Source organism: Plectropomus leopardus, chromosome 17, assembly GCF_008729295.1.
Source record: "Plectropomus leopardus isolate mb chromosome 17, YSFRI_Pleo_2.0, whole genome shotgun sequence".
Classification (NCBI taxonomy): Eukaryota; Metazoa; Chordata; class Actinopteri; order Perciformes; family Serranidae; genus Plectropomus; species Plectropomus leopardus.
In genome coordinates this window covers 11,182,969-11,200,323 of record NC_056479.1, presented here as the reverse complement: position 1 = coordinate 11,200,323, position 17,355 = coordinate 11,182,969, and the positions used below count along the sequence as shown (strand labels likewise).

At 39.1% G+C, this 17,355-nt stretch overlaps 1 protein-coding gene across 1 annotated transcript in view; it reads right to left on the bottom strand.

The window, feature by feature from the left end:
* LOC121957077 (SH3 and cysteine-rich domain-containing protein 2-like) overlaps positions 1-11,885 on the bottom strand; it is a 34,474-nt gene extending 22,589 nt beyond the window's left edge. Inside the window, exon 1 of the mRNA XM_042505587.1 lies at positions 11,344-11,885. Coding sequence (XP_042361521.1) covers positions 11,344-11,430 — 87 coding nt within the window. The 5' untranslated portion in view covers positions 11,431-11,885. The remainder of the gene's footprint in view (positions 1-11,343) is intronic.
* Between the last annotated feature and the right edge of the window lie 5,470 nt (positions 11,886-17,355).

Below are 17,355 nucleotides of genomic sequence, written 5' to 3'. Positions count from 1 at the left end.
TCTTTGAAAAAACATGGGGAAAAGGGCAATGACCAAATTGCTGGGAAATGTCAAACACATTTCTGGAAATTGCTAAAAGGTGACAAGAAAATGACCACAAAATTAGTGAACACAAAAAGGGTGGGGTGGGCAATAAAAATATGAAAAAATGTTCTGACAACTTTATTTATAATTAGTATAATTTTGTGGTTTAAAATTATGTCACAAAAAATGTAAACATTTTTTTAAAATTAATAATTTCCAACACTTTTGGGGGGTTGTTTTTTTTTTTTTTTATCTTTTTGTTTTTTTCTTAATAGTATTTTTTAATTAGTTTTTCCTTTTTGACAACAAAAGACATAACACACATACACAATTTTTACCTTTTTGTGCTAATATATATATATTTTTTTTATTTCTTGCTAATTTTTTTAGCCATGTCTTGTGAAGTTGCTCATTGCCTTCTCCCTATGTGTTTGAAAGAAATAAAACCACTTGATACGAACAGTCAGTCTGAATCGTGTCCACCACTCTAATTTCTGTTTTTTTCATCTGGTAGAAGATTTACATTTCCCCAGCGTAAAAGTGTTGCTACCTGCTCAGACCCAACGGACGCTGACTCGAGTGACATCACTTGAAGGAATTTGTCAGACTTCACACAGCTTTCCCTGGAGCAGCAACAGCCTTTAAACACTCCTTTTCACACCCTGTAAGCAGATTCTGATGTGTAAAATCGATGCACTTTCCCTTTATGGTTTTCCCCTCAGAAAAACAGAAATTTCAACATCTGCGATTTTATGACAACTGGGTAAACTCCATCTGCTGATGAATATTGTGTGATACAATCAAAAGCTCCAGAGAGCTAAAAGTGGATGCTGTGGTGAGACAGATTCACCAACATTCCTCTATACTTCATAGAGTAGTAATAATCCTCTAACAGTGTTGGGAAGGTTACTTAAAAAACATATTCCACCACAAATTACTGACTACATGCTCTAAAATGTCATTTGTAACATATTCAGTTAAATAAGTTAAACTAGGTAACATTTTCTAAATACTCTGGATTATTTTTTGAATATTCCTAAATTGTTTTGCTGAGTTAATTTGCCTGGGTCTTATATTTTCATGCCAAAAACACACAACAATGTCCTGGCTGTGCATCTCCTCTGCCAGTGTCATCTGGCATCTGCACTGCGTACACTTTTTAATAATCTGTTTATGGAAAATGTGTGCCTCATACAGTGGTGAAAACCCTTGGTTTCCTTCAAGTGCAATGTATCCGCTCCGTTTTTAAGATGGCGTACATTACAAAGATTTAAACGGCATGATTTTTAAAATTCTGACAGCTTGCTTTTTTGTTAACTGCATTTACTTGTACTTTTCTTTCAATTCTTATGTACATTGAATAATATAGAATTAATTTTTATACTTTAATACATTAAACATCAGATACTTTAAGACCTTTGCTCAAGTAATATACTAATAGGTAACTAACTTTTACCAAAGTCCTCAAATGGTAAGATATCTATAATTTACTTAAGGATGAATTTTTTTCACCACCTTGTTAAAGCAAGTGAGTAGCGCTCTCTGTCCACACTAAATCTGTTAAATGTACCATTCAGGTCTAAGGTTAATAACTGGTGATCCTTACAATACCTACCACTGCCATCTTTACCGAAAGGTTGGCTGGCCTCATTTAGCCGTGAGGCGTGACCAGCATTGGTTTTTATTCATCTAGAAAGCCTTAAAACAGATGCTTCCTCCCTATATTTCATCCCTCTTGATTCTGAAGTCACATAACTACATAAAAATTACATTAAAAATGTAATTCTCCTACAGTGCACCTTATACATGGAATAATCAGCAAAGGAAGTTAAACTTCCACACTCTTCCATCATTCAAAAGCCTCATTTCAGATCTTGTTTTAATCAAGTGTAATAGCCTCTAAATATAAATTCAATATCTTACCATTTTGTTTTTCTGCATTTCTACTTTTAGTTATTCTCATTGCTGTTATTGTTTGATGCTTGGTATGATTCAGTCTTGTTTCTTTTGATTGCTTATGTTGTAATGCGTTGCTCACGCTCATCATTGAAAATGAGTGTGTCCCTCAATGATTTCCAGAGTCTTAAATAAAGGTTTGATTGATTAACTGATAAATATGCACTTCTGTAACATTGTGTGAACACACCAGGGAGGCTACCTCCTCATTTCAGCTTCACAAATGAGTCTTTCTTTGTCCACTGTGCTCTTTAACAGTGAACAAAAGCAATAAATCGAAGTTCAGCTCTAGACAGCGTCGTGCAGAGTAGCAATGTGCTTGCAAAGAGTTAGAACATGGCAGTCGAAAATAATGCTATCAAACTAAAGCTGGCTTGTTTCACAGTCAGTTAGAGCATTGGTTTAAAGAAAATATGTCAAACAAACATATAAAATAATCAAGCAAGTATCCTCCAATGAACCCATGACCCTTCATGACCTCTACACTTTCTAAAGAGCCATCAATTCTGCAGTTATAAATGAAAGTCATTAAAGAAGGATCATTTCTAACTCTCTAGTAAATAATCAAGATTACTTGAAGAGCTAAAGCAAGTAAGGGGGGTGTATGCCAGCCAAAAGGATTTTTCACAACCTGGCAACCCAAATGCTCTTATTTCTAAATTTCAAAACAAGAGCAAACAATCTATTAACCGTAACAACCTATAAACTTTTAATGAAGACTGCCTTATTAGAAATCTATGTGCATTTTTTAAAATTACACCTCTGATAACGCTGCAGTGCTTTGACACTGCGCTCTCTGTGCACCATCACTGTCTTGAGCCGAGCTCTCTCAATCAGGGCAGATGAGTGCTGGCATAACAGCTCCGACTCGAGCACACGTCTCAATTACAGCTAATCTAATCATCTGTCAGCACGCGAGCCTAAAAAGCATTCCCGTTAGCTTCCATTTGAACATTGGCTGAGAGCGTCATGCTGCTGAGTCACAGCCGTGTGTGATATCACGTTCAGTCCGGGGTCATGTGAGCTTCTGTGACAGGTGAGATGTTGAAGATGAGCCGGAGTCGTCACAGATTACGCCCCGGTTGTGATGTATGATCTAGTCCCATATGTATTATTGATCCCCTGCACTTTCATGACAATGCCTGTCAAGTGCAGAGGGAATTACCTCAATCATTCTCCGCTAAATCTACTTCTGAAGTCAAGCCGTTTTATCTGCAGAAACATTTGGGATTAGTTTTGCTTGCTGATGTTTCTCTCCTAGTAAATTGTTTACGTGATTCACGAGTGACTCACAATTCCATGGAAAATGCAAGACCAGATTCACATGCACCTGCTCCTTCAATAAACTTCAACAATCTCACTGCTGCAGGCCGCTGTCTCAGCGGACAATGTAAAAGCCCATAATTCCCACATCTTCGATCCCTATACCGACCCCTCCCAGTTGTTCTCACATGATGTAGCCAACATAAATGTCTAAAATCAATGCTCCATGGAAGGACAACAGGGTTTGAGCAGACATAATTCAATGATGAAGCTTTTATTTCATTCGAATATGTGGCCCTTCCTCCCTCCATCCGAATTTAATGGGGACAGGAGTCCTGGCTGAGATATATATGGGACACTCCAGCCTGTCCAGAGGTCAAGACTCAGCAGCAGGGGGTCAGTCCCACTGGGAATGTGACCATAAATACAGCTTGTGGCCATAGCGGGCTTTCGTGTGGACTGTTTTGAATGGTTTGCTCAGTTCGGAGGATTTCAAATTAAAAAAGCTTATCCAGTGGTTTTGGTTTAGAGGCTGTAAAGGTCAAAATAGACAATCACTATTCCTTCGAGGCAATTTTGTCTCTTGGAGCCTTTCTCATCTTTCTGGGGCATTTTGCATTTTAGTTTTTTTGGTCAATATGTGTCTTGTTGTGTTCATGTTATATCTCTTTGAGGCAATTTTGTTTCTTTTTGAGAATTTCTTGTCACTTTTTGGTTGTCGTCTTTGTAGTGTCATTTTGTGTCTCTTTGGTAAAGTTTTGTCTTTTTGGTCCTCTTGTGTACTTTTGTAGTCATTTTCTATATCTTTATGATCATTTGGCTTCTCTTGGTGGCAATTATTTGTCTTTTTTTGCTATTTTGTGTATTTTTATGATCAATTTGTGTGTCCTTGTGATGCTCTGCCCCTTTTCTGTAGTTATTTTTATGTCTCTTTGCAGTCACTTAAGCATTTAGTGGGTGAAGGCCAGGCCCCCCCCGATACTTACTACTTACTGTCCTGCAATAATCCATATAAGAGTAGTTGGGTATGCAAAGGCTTATGCTAATTATTTTCTACAAATTTCTCTTCTTCTACCACTATCTGTGTTTACTCCTAAATTGGACCAATCCCCCCTGTGTAGTCAGAAGCATAAAAGAAATAAATAACCCATGCAACAAATCACAAATACCTCCGGTCCACCATTTTAAATCACAGTAGTAAAGCTTGAAGGCAACAAAGTGCATGCAAAGGCAATATCGTACTCTCTGTAGCCAGTAATTTCCACTTTGAAATTCTCCCAGCTTTGTGCCCCACCTTAAAGGCTGTTGCTCTGTAAAAACATGTGCACAATTAGGTTTTTTTTTTATCTCAATGGTGAACGTCACAGTGTCCGACCTTGTTCTAAGTGAGGATATTTCAGTCTCAAGAAAAATAACCGTGTTGTGAAAGACAGTTTCCTGGCTCAGTCTAGTTCTAAATCATCAGCAGAATATGTTGTTCCAGAGTAAATGATCACCTTTAGGTATCTGGTAGATGGTGTATTTATGAAAATAAGAAATATGTGAAACTTAAATAAGGAAACAGGAAACAACTGTGACTGAACTGAGGTAAAAGGACAGCCTAAAGCTGGGCAATGTATTGATATTATATCGATATTATGATATTAGACATTAGACATTAGCTTAGATGGATAACGCAATATCATACCTTTTGTATTTGCCTGGTTTTACAGGCTGCATAACAGTAAGGTGATGTATTTTTAAACTTACCACACTGTTCAAGCTGTTCTATATTTTGCCTTTATCAACACCTAATTCCCCAGATCCACTTTGTTGGAACCAATTTGACAGCATACAGTAAAGTTGTAGGAGAAAACCACGAAAAAGTAACATTATGTTGCTGAGCACCAGTTGATGAGAAAAAATGAAATGATACCAAAAATTATTTTGTTCACCTACAAAAACTACATGCTGGTCCACAAAAATCAAATTGCAATATGCAAAAATTACAGATGGAGACGTAACAATTTCCAACAAAGTTGTTTTAACAATTATGTACAAAATTTAAAAGTAATCATTATTTTTGTAAATTTTCATATGTTATTAGCCTACTTTGTTGTTTAAGTGGCATTGCATGTGGTGAAGAGTTCATAATGACTTGTTTAGGACTTGAAATTCAGATTTTAGGACTTGGGACTTGCCTACTTTGACTTTGTACTTGAGTGCAATGATTTGAGACTTACTTATACCTGAAGGATTTATTACAGAGGAACAAAAAATAGCAAAAAAAATACCTGTATGATAAAATCTTTGAGCACAGCAAGCAAACATGGTTTGTCTTTATGATAACAGGGAGGACACGTGAGCTGGTTTCATGTCCCAACGTTTCCCTTCTTGGCTGAAGTTTGTCATTATGCATGGCAGCCTGGCAGATTCCTGCTCTGAATACGAGATAAGAGATGCATAATCACAGGCTGCTTCCACTGTTCTGTCACTTTCACACATGCATGTACACACACATACACACACACACACACACAGTCAATCACGTGCTGGTTCATACCCCGCTCCATTTAATTGTTTAACAAAGAAAACACTATGGGTGAAATAGAAGCGTGGATTACAACCACTTCCCTCACTACAGTGCAATTCCTCTTCCCCACATACAGCTAACCTCGACATGCAGCTATGCCCCAGCAATTCCTCATCCATCACTCACCCAATCACTGTTCACACACAAGCACAACACAGTGGCTGTCAGCGTCTGACGAGGGGAGCAGGATGTTATTTCTGAGTAAGCATCGATAGCGTCAAATAAATCTCCCTAGCAGATAGGTTTCTTCCCTTCGTCAGCGATACACAAATAGATATACAGCCAGTAATCTCGGGTCCAGTATTTTAACAACTTACCCTGAAGTGTCACATCAATAAACATCACAGCAGTGAAGGTGTTACATTAATCAATGAAGACCTTGGACCACTTCAGCCTCCCTCTGCGACTAAGTCCCCTCCTCGCGTCACTCAGGATCAGTGTCATCCGGAAAGAAAGTGAAGTGAGCGTTCATGAGATGTGAAGGGAACTTTAAAATGATGTTGGGAGATTAACTTGTGAAATGACGGCGCAAACACTGGAAACTGTCCACATCTATCCTGTAGATCCTTTTACATTTATAGGTGCATTTCTAGGATTTAAGGACATTTCTACCTTTTTTTGACATTTCTAAGACTTTAGGACATTTCTCACGTTTTAGGATGTTTCTAGGATATCAGGACATTTCTCAGGTTTTAGGACATTTCTCTGGTTTTAGGACCTTTCTAGGATTTTAATGACATTTCTAGGATTTTAGGACATTAGGGTCTTAGCTAAGACCTCTGTTAGGGCTGAGGGGGTATCCTTCACTGGCATTTTTTTTTGGATAAACAAGCTCTATTTTTTGCTGTTTTATGCACCGTGGCACCTTATGTATACTAAATGTACAATAACAGTTCCCAATAAGAGTCACTTTATATTCATTGTGAATTATAAAATGGTTAGGAGGCCACCTGGCACCCTACTGGGAGCTAGACTTGGCCCGCAGGCCATAAGTGCTCTTATGCACAACTGCACATGCATCATATATGGTATATACAGAAGCAGGAATTTGGATTGACCTTTTTCACAACTGTAATTTTGACACGTCATTGTAGGAAAAGAACAGGTAAAACATTAACGACAGCTCAGTTCCATTAAGTGTCCCAGTAAGCCAGCATGCACAATACCAGGACCTCCCCTAAGTGGAACACAGCTATCATTAATGTTAATAAATACATATACTTGTGCTTTCCCTACTAAGACATGTCACAATGTGTGCCATGAAAAAGGTCTTTTCACTCCTCCCCACAAATCAGGTTTACTCATTCCTCTTTAAGAGTACTTCAAAAAGAGTTGTTTGCAAATCTAGCATCACTATATTCCTATTGCAACACCAGCAGGTATAAATTTTCATTTATCCCATAAAAAAAAAAAAAAAAAAAAAAAAATACTGAATGAATGGACTGGCAGATGTATCCTCAGACATGAGGTTGAAATTTGTGATTTTGAATGAAAGTTGGCTTGCCATGAAATTCAGTAGACCTAAAAATATTCTTGTTCCACCGGGGATGAAGTGTGCTTACTTTAGTGATCCCTTAACTTTTTTCAAGTGTCATCAAAAATGTAATTTAATTTGCACTTGTGTTTAGTACCAGTTAACAAATGACAACATGCCAGAACACAAAACTAAGACAGTTAACATGGTAATTACTGGAGTGCATAACATCATTATGTTAGCACACTCACATCAGCAGTTACTTCAAAGCCCTGTCAAGTCTAAGAAGCCTCACAGAGCTGCTAGCATGATTGTGGACATATAGTAATTTTTTTCAGATATTTTTGCATATCATTATATACACAACATATGCAAAATTATACACATAACTAGTATCCAGTGTTGCAGTGGACAGTTATGCATTTTATCAGACAAAACAGTTCAAATGGATAAAAAAATTAAAATTTTCTTTGAATTACAAAATTGACAATAGGATTTTGGAAAACTATAAAACAATACAATCCTATATCATAACAATATAATTCACCGTAAGACAATACATGATAAAATGGAATTATTGCCCTGCTCTTACAGTAGCCTATATATCTGCAATGTCCCTGGTCCATTTCCAGTCTGGTACCCCTCTTTATCTCACCCATGTCTGATAACAGCGTATACTCTGGGACATTTTATAAAATAACAGAAAGAGTAGAAAACACCAACACTTTTTTATTGCTTAAGCTTTTTTACTAGGTATTAAGCTACCATCACTTAACATACTGCTATCAGTTTAAGTGTTAGCATTTACTCATCATTTAGTATTGGAGTTGCGACAAGTTCACATTTTCACACTGTGGTGGATTCTAATCACCTTTTATCACTCAATCCAAAGTGTGTGTGTTTAAGTGCTCACATTGAGTGAAGAAGATTGGGTTAAGAATCCAAAGGGGACACATGGACGATGGTGATGTTCTCATCAAATAGTGAGCAACCTGACAGGTGGGCCAATCTCCCAAAAACATGGTGTAGGGTATAATTTTAAGTCTTTATATCTCTGCGCTCAGTGATTGTCCTTTGCACTCATCTTAGAAAATGGGTTTATCTGTGCACTTCCACCACAGAAAAGGCTCCCAAGGCATCAACAGGCCCGATATATCAAACATTCCTCAACAAAGAGTGACAATACTGGCTGCTGAGGCATCTCATCTGCTCCACCAATCACATTTCTGCCAGCCTTGGCGAATCAACCATGGCTCATTGCTGGGAGCTAGAGAAAAAGTTCATGCTTCCTTTCCTCTTAATCCCTGTTTTCCTGTTCCTAATTTCTGATAACCATCTTTGTTGGGAATTTGGTTCTGGTGGATTTCAGGGAGCATCTGTTATCAGAGCAAGCTCCCTGTCATCCTTATCTAATTAAAAACATCACAGACACATGGCTATGTGTCTGATTAGATTCCTTCACAAATTAAACCCTGTGGCAGTGGGTTTTTTTTATTTTAGGAATGATCTTGATTGAGTGTTTAAAATAGATATGGGTGGAATATTGATGTGGAGGATTTTCAGTCTCCTGGGACCACACCTGTGTATACTGGAGCAAAGCTGAAATTAAAGGGGTCCTATTATGCTTTTCCTATTTTCTGTTATATATCATGTTACAATGTTAACTTTTCATGCTAAACGTGGCCAAAGGAATCCCTGTGAGCAATCAGGCACTTATGATACCCCATTTCCAAATTTTTCAACTTTGGCTATAGATTGTGACAAATTTCTTTATATGGTCATCTGCTTCAGGCACTACTGCAAGTTTTACATCACATAACCTACACCACTACATGTAGCTATATGCTTACATGAGAGAAACATGTCCATCTTTGTTGCTGATGTTGTTTTTTTCCCCACAATTTTGGATCATAATTTGCTGGAACATATTTGGTTGTGTTTAAGCTTTTATTAATAATATTCAATTTAATAAAAGTGCCGCTATTTTTAGTTAAAGTCATTACCTGGCTGCAAGTACATTGCTACATGTAGCTTTATGCTAACATCAGGTAAACATGTGATCTTGGGAGCCGCTGTAGCAAAAACCTCCCCAATTTGGTATCTCATATTCTCGCTGGTACATGTCTGATTATGTTTAGAAGCTTTTATTGGTGATTTTAGTGATAAAAATTGCCTCTATGCACAGTCATTATCCAACTGCAACTACACGTCTACATATAGCTAAATGCTAACATCAAGAAAAATGTAATATCAGTTATTGATGTTATGGTTGATTTTGGGCTGTATTCCTGCTGAAATTTCCAGTTGTGTTGAGAAGCTATTACTGATGATTTTTTACAGGAGAAAGAGCTGCTATTCTCCATTTGAGTCAAACGGCAGAGATGCCAAGATACCAAAGAGCTGGAAACGCTGACCAATCAGAGCAAGCTGGTTTTCTCGGGAGGGCGGCTTAAAGACAGGTACTAAAATGGAGCGATTCAGACATAAGGTGGATACAAATGTTCCATCACAGACAGTATTGGGAAAATAAAGTGTTGTAACAGAAACCCGAACTACTAGTATGAACCTGAAAATGAGCATAATAGGTCCCCTTTGACGTCAATATTTTCCTAAAGGGCACCTTAATTGACTCCTATATGGTTGCAAATTCACTTTGATCCTCCAGTGGCAAAGAGCTATTGAATCCTGAGCATTTAATGGAAGTTCAAAAGATGTTACAACTGACCTTTTACCTGAACATCAAACATATATGAGCTGAGCCAGGAGCCCCAGGGCTGAATGTTAAAGTAAAATCTATGCACACAGAGCCCTGGAATTCAACCAGTGAAGCGTCAATTGATTGGGAGAGCAGAGGGAGAGGAGAAACGAAGTTGGTGATTGAACAGCCAGCCCCATTAGTTTGTGGCATAAATGGTTGTGATGTGGTGAAGCCAGCCAATGAATCATGAGAATACTAATCAGTCGTGCTTGGCTCAGAATATCGCCTCATTTTCTTTGGAAGCAGCTGGTGAGGAGCGGAGAACTGGAGTGGACCACACACTGGAGAGAGCTCGCTACAATACACACTTTCATAGTTCTGGCAAAGGACATCAAATATTTAGATGAAGCGTCTGATTGTCACTTTTCCTCAAACATAATCACAGCATATGTGTGTTTGCGAGTGGGCGGCGAGACGAGGAATGAGGTGGGGACAAAGGACTTAGCTGAGGGAAAGTTGTATCAAGTGTTTGGGGGCCTAATGAATCAAGCATCCTAAAAGCCCTCCATTAAAAAGCAGGCATTGAGAAAGCTTTCACAGCTCCTGCACTTGGAGACTGGCCCTTGAAATCTTTGTTTATACAGTCAAGTCAACAAATTGAATGGAATCATAAGGACACTCTGCAAGGACACTAGAGGCTCAGGCAGACTGTACAGTAAAAAGGATTTAGTTCTGTAAAGGTACAAAATGCACATATGAATAAATAAGGACATTTATGCTTATTGCAATATTCTTGCAGCATGGAAGAAAACGTTGTCTGACATTGCAGTAATGTGAGGATGAAGATGACTGTCTGAAATAACTAAAAAGCAAATAAGTATCTATAATAAACCTGAAAAAAGCACTAATTGTAACATTCTTGAATGAAAATCACTTAGAATACATAGCCTTTTATAAAGTAATACTGGCTGAGCATATAGCTCCTTTGTTTGTGTGTGTGTGTGTGTGTGTGTGTGTGTGTGTGTAGGAAGTGAATTTGGAGAGGCAGAGAGAAAAGGGAGCAGACAGAATGACATCACACCTTACGTGTGAGGTTACACCTAGTGACGTATTCGTGATGAATACAACTGCATTTGAGAAGGATTGACATCAATATTACATAAATGGGTGAAGGGTAACAAAACAGCAAAATTACACGTAAAATGTAAACAAAATAATCTTTCAATCCTCCAAAAAACATTTTGCTTTCAGTGTGAGGATAAAACCGCCTTGCAAAGTTGAGTGTACTTCTCGTCATAGAGAGATCACAAGTGTAGGACCGGTCATTAGACACGAGTGTAGTTAGTTTGTACTTGCCTTGGATGACATGGGTTGGATGGACATGGTGCTTGGGGAGCGCTGGAGCTGAGACTCGCTTTCCATCTCGTTGTTCTCAGTCATCATTGATACAGTGATGGCAAAAGTCGTTCAAGACACAACAACTTCTAACTCCTTAAATTTTGTCCAGTAATTAGGAAAGCTCCGGGTTTAGCCATACAAAAAGCTTGGCAAAGTGTGACACATCTACATCACAGGAATTTGTGCGCGCTCTGAGGTGGACGCCTTATGGCCATTTGTTCTCCACACACACACATACACCAACTCCGGGTTGATTAAACAGTTTCTAAACATGCACACACCACACACGCCGGTTGTTTATACTTCGCTCATGCCATGCAAGGACAAGCATTGAAGATTGAGGCTCGTATGTGTGTATCGTCCCTCAAAGCGCATCGGGAAACTCCAATGTGGCACAATTCCGTCCCACAGTTTTTTTTTTTTAAAGGGTTAAAACCAGCAAAACATCGACGCGGAAATATCTTCTGTGTGATTACATCCAAACAAAGCCTGCGCTCTGGAAGGCGTCGAATAGGTGTAAATCCAAAACGAAATGTGCCCTTCACCAATGCACAGACTTAAATTTAAGCGCAATCCGAGGCACGCCTTCCCGTGCGTCTGAGGCGCGTGATTGGGCCAATTTTTACAACTCTGCCAGGATTCATTTAGGCTGGATTCACGGGGCGGGGGCTTATTCGAAAACCAAATAGGCTATAGACTACCTCATAATTCGCAGAGAGCTGATTTTCTCTTTGAGGAGATGATTGTAACTAAAGCAGGATGTTCTCTTTTCATATTCTCCCCCTGAGTCTTGCTTTTTTTAAGTCAGTTTTTTAAGCTGCAAAGTGAAAGTGGTTAATTCTACTATGTGTCGTCCTTGGTGCAAATAAAAATATGAAAATTAGAAGTTACAACATAATTGCAACTAATTCCCATCAATGAATACCACCATCTGGCTTTTATTACTGCCATCTGTATTCTAGTTCATGAGGCTTAAGGGGTTTCAGATAATGCAATATTGGCTACTTTATAAAAACAAAATTAAGGATGACATTATTATGAATCCATGTCGAAGACATTGCTCTTCCTATAGGCAGCTGCCTGGGGTGCCACGAAGAGATAGATGCCACAACTGACCCCAAACCCCCTTATATTTTTATTTAGATTTAAAAAATCAACCATACGGGAAATGATGATGGAGTGGAGTGTTTTTGGAATAAGAGAAAATGAAAACGCAAAAATCCTCTGGAACACAGAACTAAAACAAGAAGATGAAATTATCATATTTGCACATACTGTATCCTCTTTTACAAGTTTTCTCCAAAAATTTATTAATTTTTAAACATGGAAAAACCCATTTAAAAAAGGCTATTGACTCTTTTCCTGTTGCCAGTAGACCAGAGCTGTGTACATGGCTCTACAGCAGACATGCCTTTCTTTTCTTTTCTTTCTTTCTTTATTTATTGTCAAATATTATGTTGTGCCATCACGACTGCCTGGAAAACAGGTGTAAACAATATAGAGCAGCATGGAGACCAGTGACAATGCACCGTGGTTTCTTCACTTATTCAGTTGCTCTTTGGCACTGGTCAAAGTGATGTTAAAGGGGTGACAGAAGTAGGTGGAGGACGTTGCTGCAGAACTTTCTGCTGTGAGTCATTAACAGTCCTATAGCAGAACATTGACCCATATAGGATGAGCTGCACAACTTTCACTTTATTTTGTGGGGAAAATCTTTTTTGCCACACTTCTTCTCTGTTATCAGAGTAAATTCCAATCATCATTTCCCACCTGCCCTCTGAAGCAATGAATAAAGCTGCAGCTGCCACACTGCCCTGCAGAGTTAGGACTATATCAGCATTGGGATGAAGCAGCTACAATAATGCTGGAGGATTGGTACCTTTGATTTTGAAAGAAATCTAATTTCCTACCTGGTTTTTACCAGCCTCCCTGGGTGCATTTCCATTGATTGCCCCCTTTAAAACACGCCAGATGGAAGAGAATGAAGCAATAAGCTTGTGGTCACAGCAACTGATTTTTGTATTAACCTGATGAAGGTAGAAGACAGGGAGAGTTAAGGTTATAAGTGGTGTTTTAAAGTGAATTTGAAGTGAAGACTGCAGCTTTCACAACGCGAGACAGGGAGGAAAGACTTCGAAATGTGATTAAAGTTTGGGTTTTTTTTTCTATCTGCACTGCCTTATTTCACCTAAGCCTGACATCAAAGTTTGCTCCAAGCTGTCAGTAAGTCCTTGTGCGTGGGTGTCTTAGAGAAAAGACACAGAAGGAAGGAGACAAAGGGAAAGAGCCTCTGTTATCACATTAATTATTGCTTCACTCAGAGCCAGGGCACAGCAGATAGCAGAGTGACTGCTGAAAGGAAGACTCTGCGAAAAGAAACAAACAAAAGCCAAGTCAAAAGTTTTCTGGTGTGTAGCAGTGCTGTCAAAAATAAGCCGAAACACGATGTCTTGGTGAGGCTGGTGTGCAGTGAGCTGTGATCTGATCCGTCTGTGTTCCAACGCAGAAAACCCAGAACAGTTGAGAGAATTGCTGAAGGACGGAAACACACATACACACACACATTTAAATGTCTCCCTCTGAGCCACCCACCTTTCATCCTCCATGTGATCCCCCAGGTGCCGGAACGCGGCTGCTAAAAATGAACAATAAAATGAGTGTGGATTCACATTGATCTCCCAGTGATTTAGAGACAGGGGAAACAATGGGAGGATGATAGGAACAAAATGAGTCCCATGCGGCAGAAGACAGATCCCAGCCATGACAGCGGTCGTCATGGTGCAATCACAGGCCCAGAGCTGCTGCTCTTTCCCCTAGAATAAATTGATACCGATTGTTCATCTGTGTTTCATCTCAGACATGTACATAAGCACACACAAACACAGAGACTTGACTCTGCATGTGGTGTCCCATGAGTTGCCAGAGATCCTGTCAAAAACATCACATTTTGAACTGCAGACGCATCCGTCTGATAAAGGCTGCGCGATTTTTTGCTGTTTGTGCCACAGAATTCACGCCAAAGTTTAAAGGGACAGTTCAGCCCAATATCAAAAGTACATATTCTTCCTCTCAACTGTTGTTCTTTTCATCAATTGAGATTGTTTTGGTGTGAGCTGCCAAGAGTTGGATATATTGGCCGTAGAGATGTCTGCCCTCTCTCAAATGTAATGAAACTAGATGGCACTCGGCTTGTGGTGCTTAAAGCCCCCAGAAAAAGCATTTGAAAAATTCAATAGCAATGTCTCTTTTACGGAAGTCATGACTTGGTTACTCAAGATAATCCACAGACCTTGTTGTGAACAGTTTCATGTAGGAACTATTTTCTTTCTACCAAACTACACTCACCAACTGTATTGCAGCGCAGAAAGAGGTGTAAATCTACTGCCAACTCATCTAGCACCAATGAGCTAGCTAACCTTACAGCTCATCTGAGGAGGACGCCATTAATGTTTACCCCTCCTGTCCATGACTCGATGCACAGACGCATTATTTTTGGGTGAACTCTCCCTTTAAGGTTCACAAAAAATGTCTCTAACAATGTCCAGGTGATAGGCCTATGTCTACGAGTCTGTTTAGACCTGGTATTAAGATGTGTTTAGGTGAGCCAAAAACAAGTGTACAGATGTGATCCATCGCTGTTCACACCTGTGCCATCATGTGTTTTCAGATTTCGTTACTGCCCTGCACACTGTCATTACATCCACACTTTTGCCAGCTGCTCAGTAGCATACTTGCTATTCATGTTAGCGGGAGTGTCGGCATAGCCAGAGATATCGCTGTCAGCAGAATTCAACACGTCTCCTTCCATAGGACAGAACGATGTATGGTCAGGCAACACTTTGTCCAACTCGACATACATAAACTGTAGAGCATTAGTGTACCGTCACTAAAACAACCACCATGTCCTGCACAGATGATGTAGTTCTTATCAGGGACACATCAGGACACATTAGCGTTTACGCTACAAAGATATGTATCTGTGACTACCTCATTAAGAGGTTTGAGTAATCGGATAACAATGCATCTTGGAGTTGTTACAAGGCCCCTGGTCGTAATTATTAAAGATCAGAAAAATGATAAACTCCAATGTTAACGGTTCTACTATTGATATTGGAGTAATTGAGAAAATACATTTCTAGTTAATTTATGTCACATAAACTTTATTTTGTAACGTTTTGATCTCACCACCTCCTTTTCCAAATTGCAATAAGATTAAGACATTTCTCTATGATGTATTTTGGCTATTTAATCCAGAGGAGAGCTCTGTCTGTCAAAGCCTGGCAGCCTGCTGCATGTGAGGGGCGGGGTCAGCGCTGCCACGCTTTCTCAAACATGCACACAGGAGCTGTATGTACTTACATACATAGAAAATAAAGCAATGTTAATTCTGTTCTTATTTATTTTACTTTTTTTCTCCTAACTCCCCCAAAAAGAGCTAATAAGCAGTATCAGCAAGAGTAGCAATACCATTAAATCTTGATGATATTGATCCCTATTTACAGTACACCTGTGTTTAACACTGTTGATCTGATCACTCAAATCACAACACTGTCATAATCACCAGGTGTATACAGGGCCAACTTCAGACAGCTGAGGCCTCGTGTTACATTTAGATGAACTTTGGAATACATTTCTGCACAGAAAAATGACTGTGGATGTTGCCCTCTATCACGCTGAAAGTGTATTAGACAGGTATCTTTTTATGGCAAGAATTTGCACGAAGAATAATAACGGCTTGCAAAACCTGCTGCAAAGTTCACGTGGAGTGATTCTTTTAAGACTAGACAAGAACAGTGAACCTATCTTTTAAACTCATCAACTGTTCACCTTTTGCCAGTTGTAATCTAGCAAGAAATCCAGGAACACTGCATATAATCCTATGTGGTTTCATCCAAATTACTGTGTGGAAAAGTAGACTAGTGTGATTCGATGCTGCTTACTTGACCAATTTCTCAACTTTAGCCTGGTTAAACAAGGGTTAGGGATAAAACATCTAATTCAACACATGCAATGGTGTTTTGAAGAATAGGTACTTTTACAAAAAGAAATAATAAAACACAAAGTAATTTAAAATGAACTACTCCTTTCTTTAATGCTCTCAAAAAAGCCTGTTTTCCAGCCTGAGAACTGGTGGTTTACCTCATGTTACTCCTCACTAAAGCAAATCAATTTGTCTCATTTCAACACTGAAAGATCCTGAATCCTGCCTCCAGCTGAGAGCTGTAATCAGAGCAGCAGACAAGTGTTGGAGGAACCCTTACAACTGGCTCACTGCTGCCATCTGCTGTGTCGATAAAGCTTAAAAAAAACATAAAAAGAGGACAAGCTCAACACCATAGAAGAACCAGACAAGTCTTAATAATATAGGTATATATTTATTCATACGTACATATTCATTTATATCGGTTAATTGTAAAAAAAAAAAAAAAAAAAAGAAAAGAAAAAAAGGAAAGATTTACAGTAATTATATGAACTACAGTCATTGTCAAAATTTGAAATTTCTCAGGTGTCAATCTACCATGACCACACGCTGTAGATTCACCTCCTGCCCTCTGTCCTAATCCTCAACCTTACTCCAGTGTTTGAGACCGAACGAGACAAACTGATCCAGAGTGTAGCGGCTTGACTTCCGCGTAAACTGGTGGAAGGTCTGACAGAAGGACACAGAGGTGTTTGATACTGTGAAGAAATAATAAGTGCGGTGCTTTGCTTTGTGAAGCCTGTAGTGTATTTTGTACCATGAAAAGCATGATGACAGGTCTTTTTGTGCATATAAAACCATCAGGAGCAGGATGAGTATTACTACCTGCAATCCAGTCGGTGTTTGCCTTGAAAGCACATGTTGTCAGCTGCACTGATGACTCAGCCACACACAGAGCATGACGATGGGGCAGCAGGTGTTACAACCCGGCTCATGGTCTAAATCCTTCGACTTTTCCTTTTTCCTCCAGTTAACTGTCTTAACCTCAG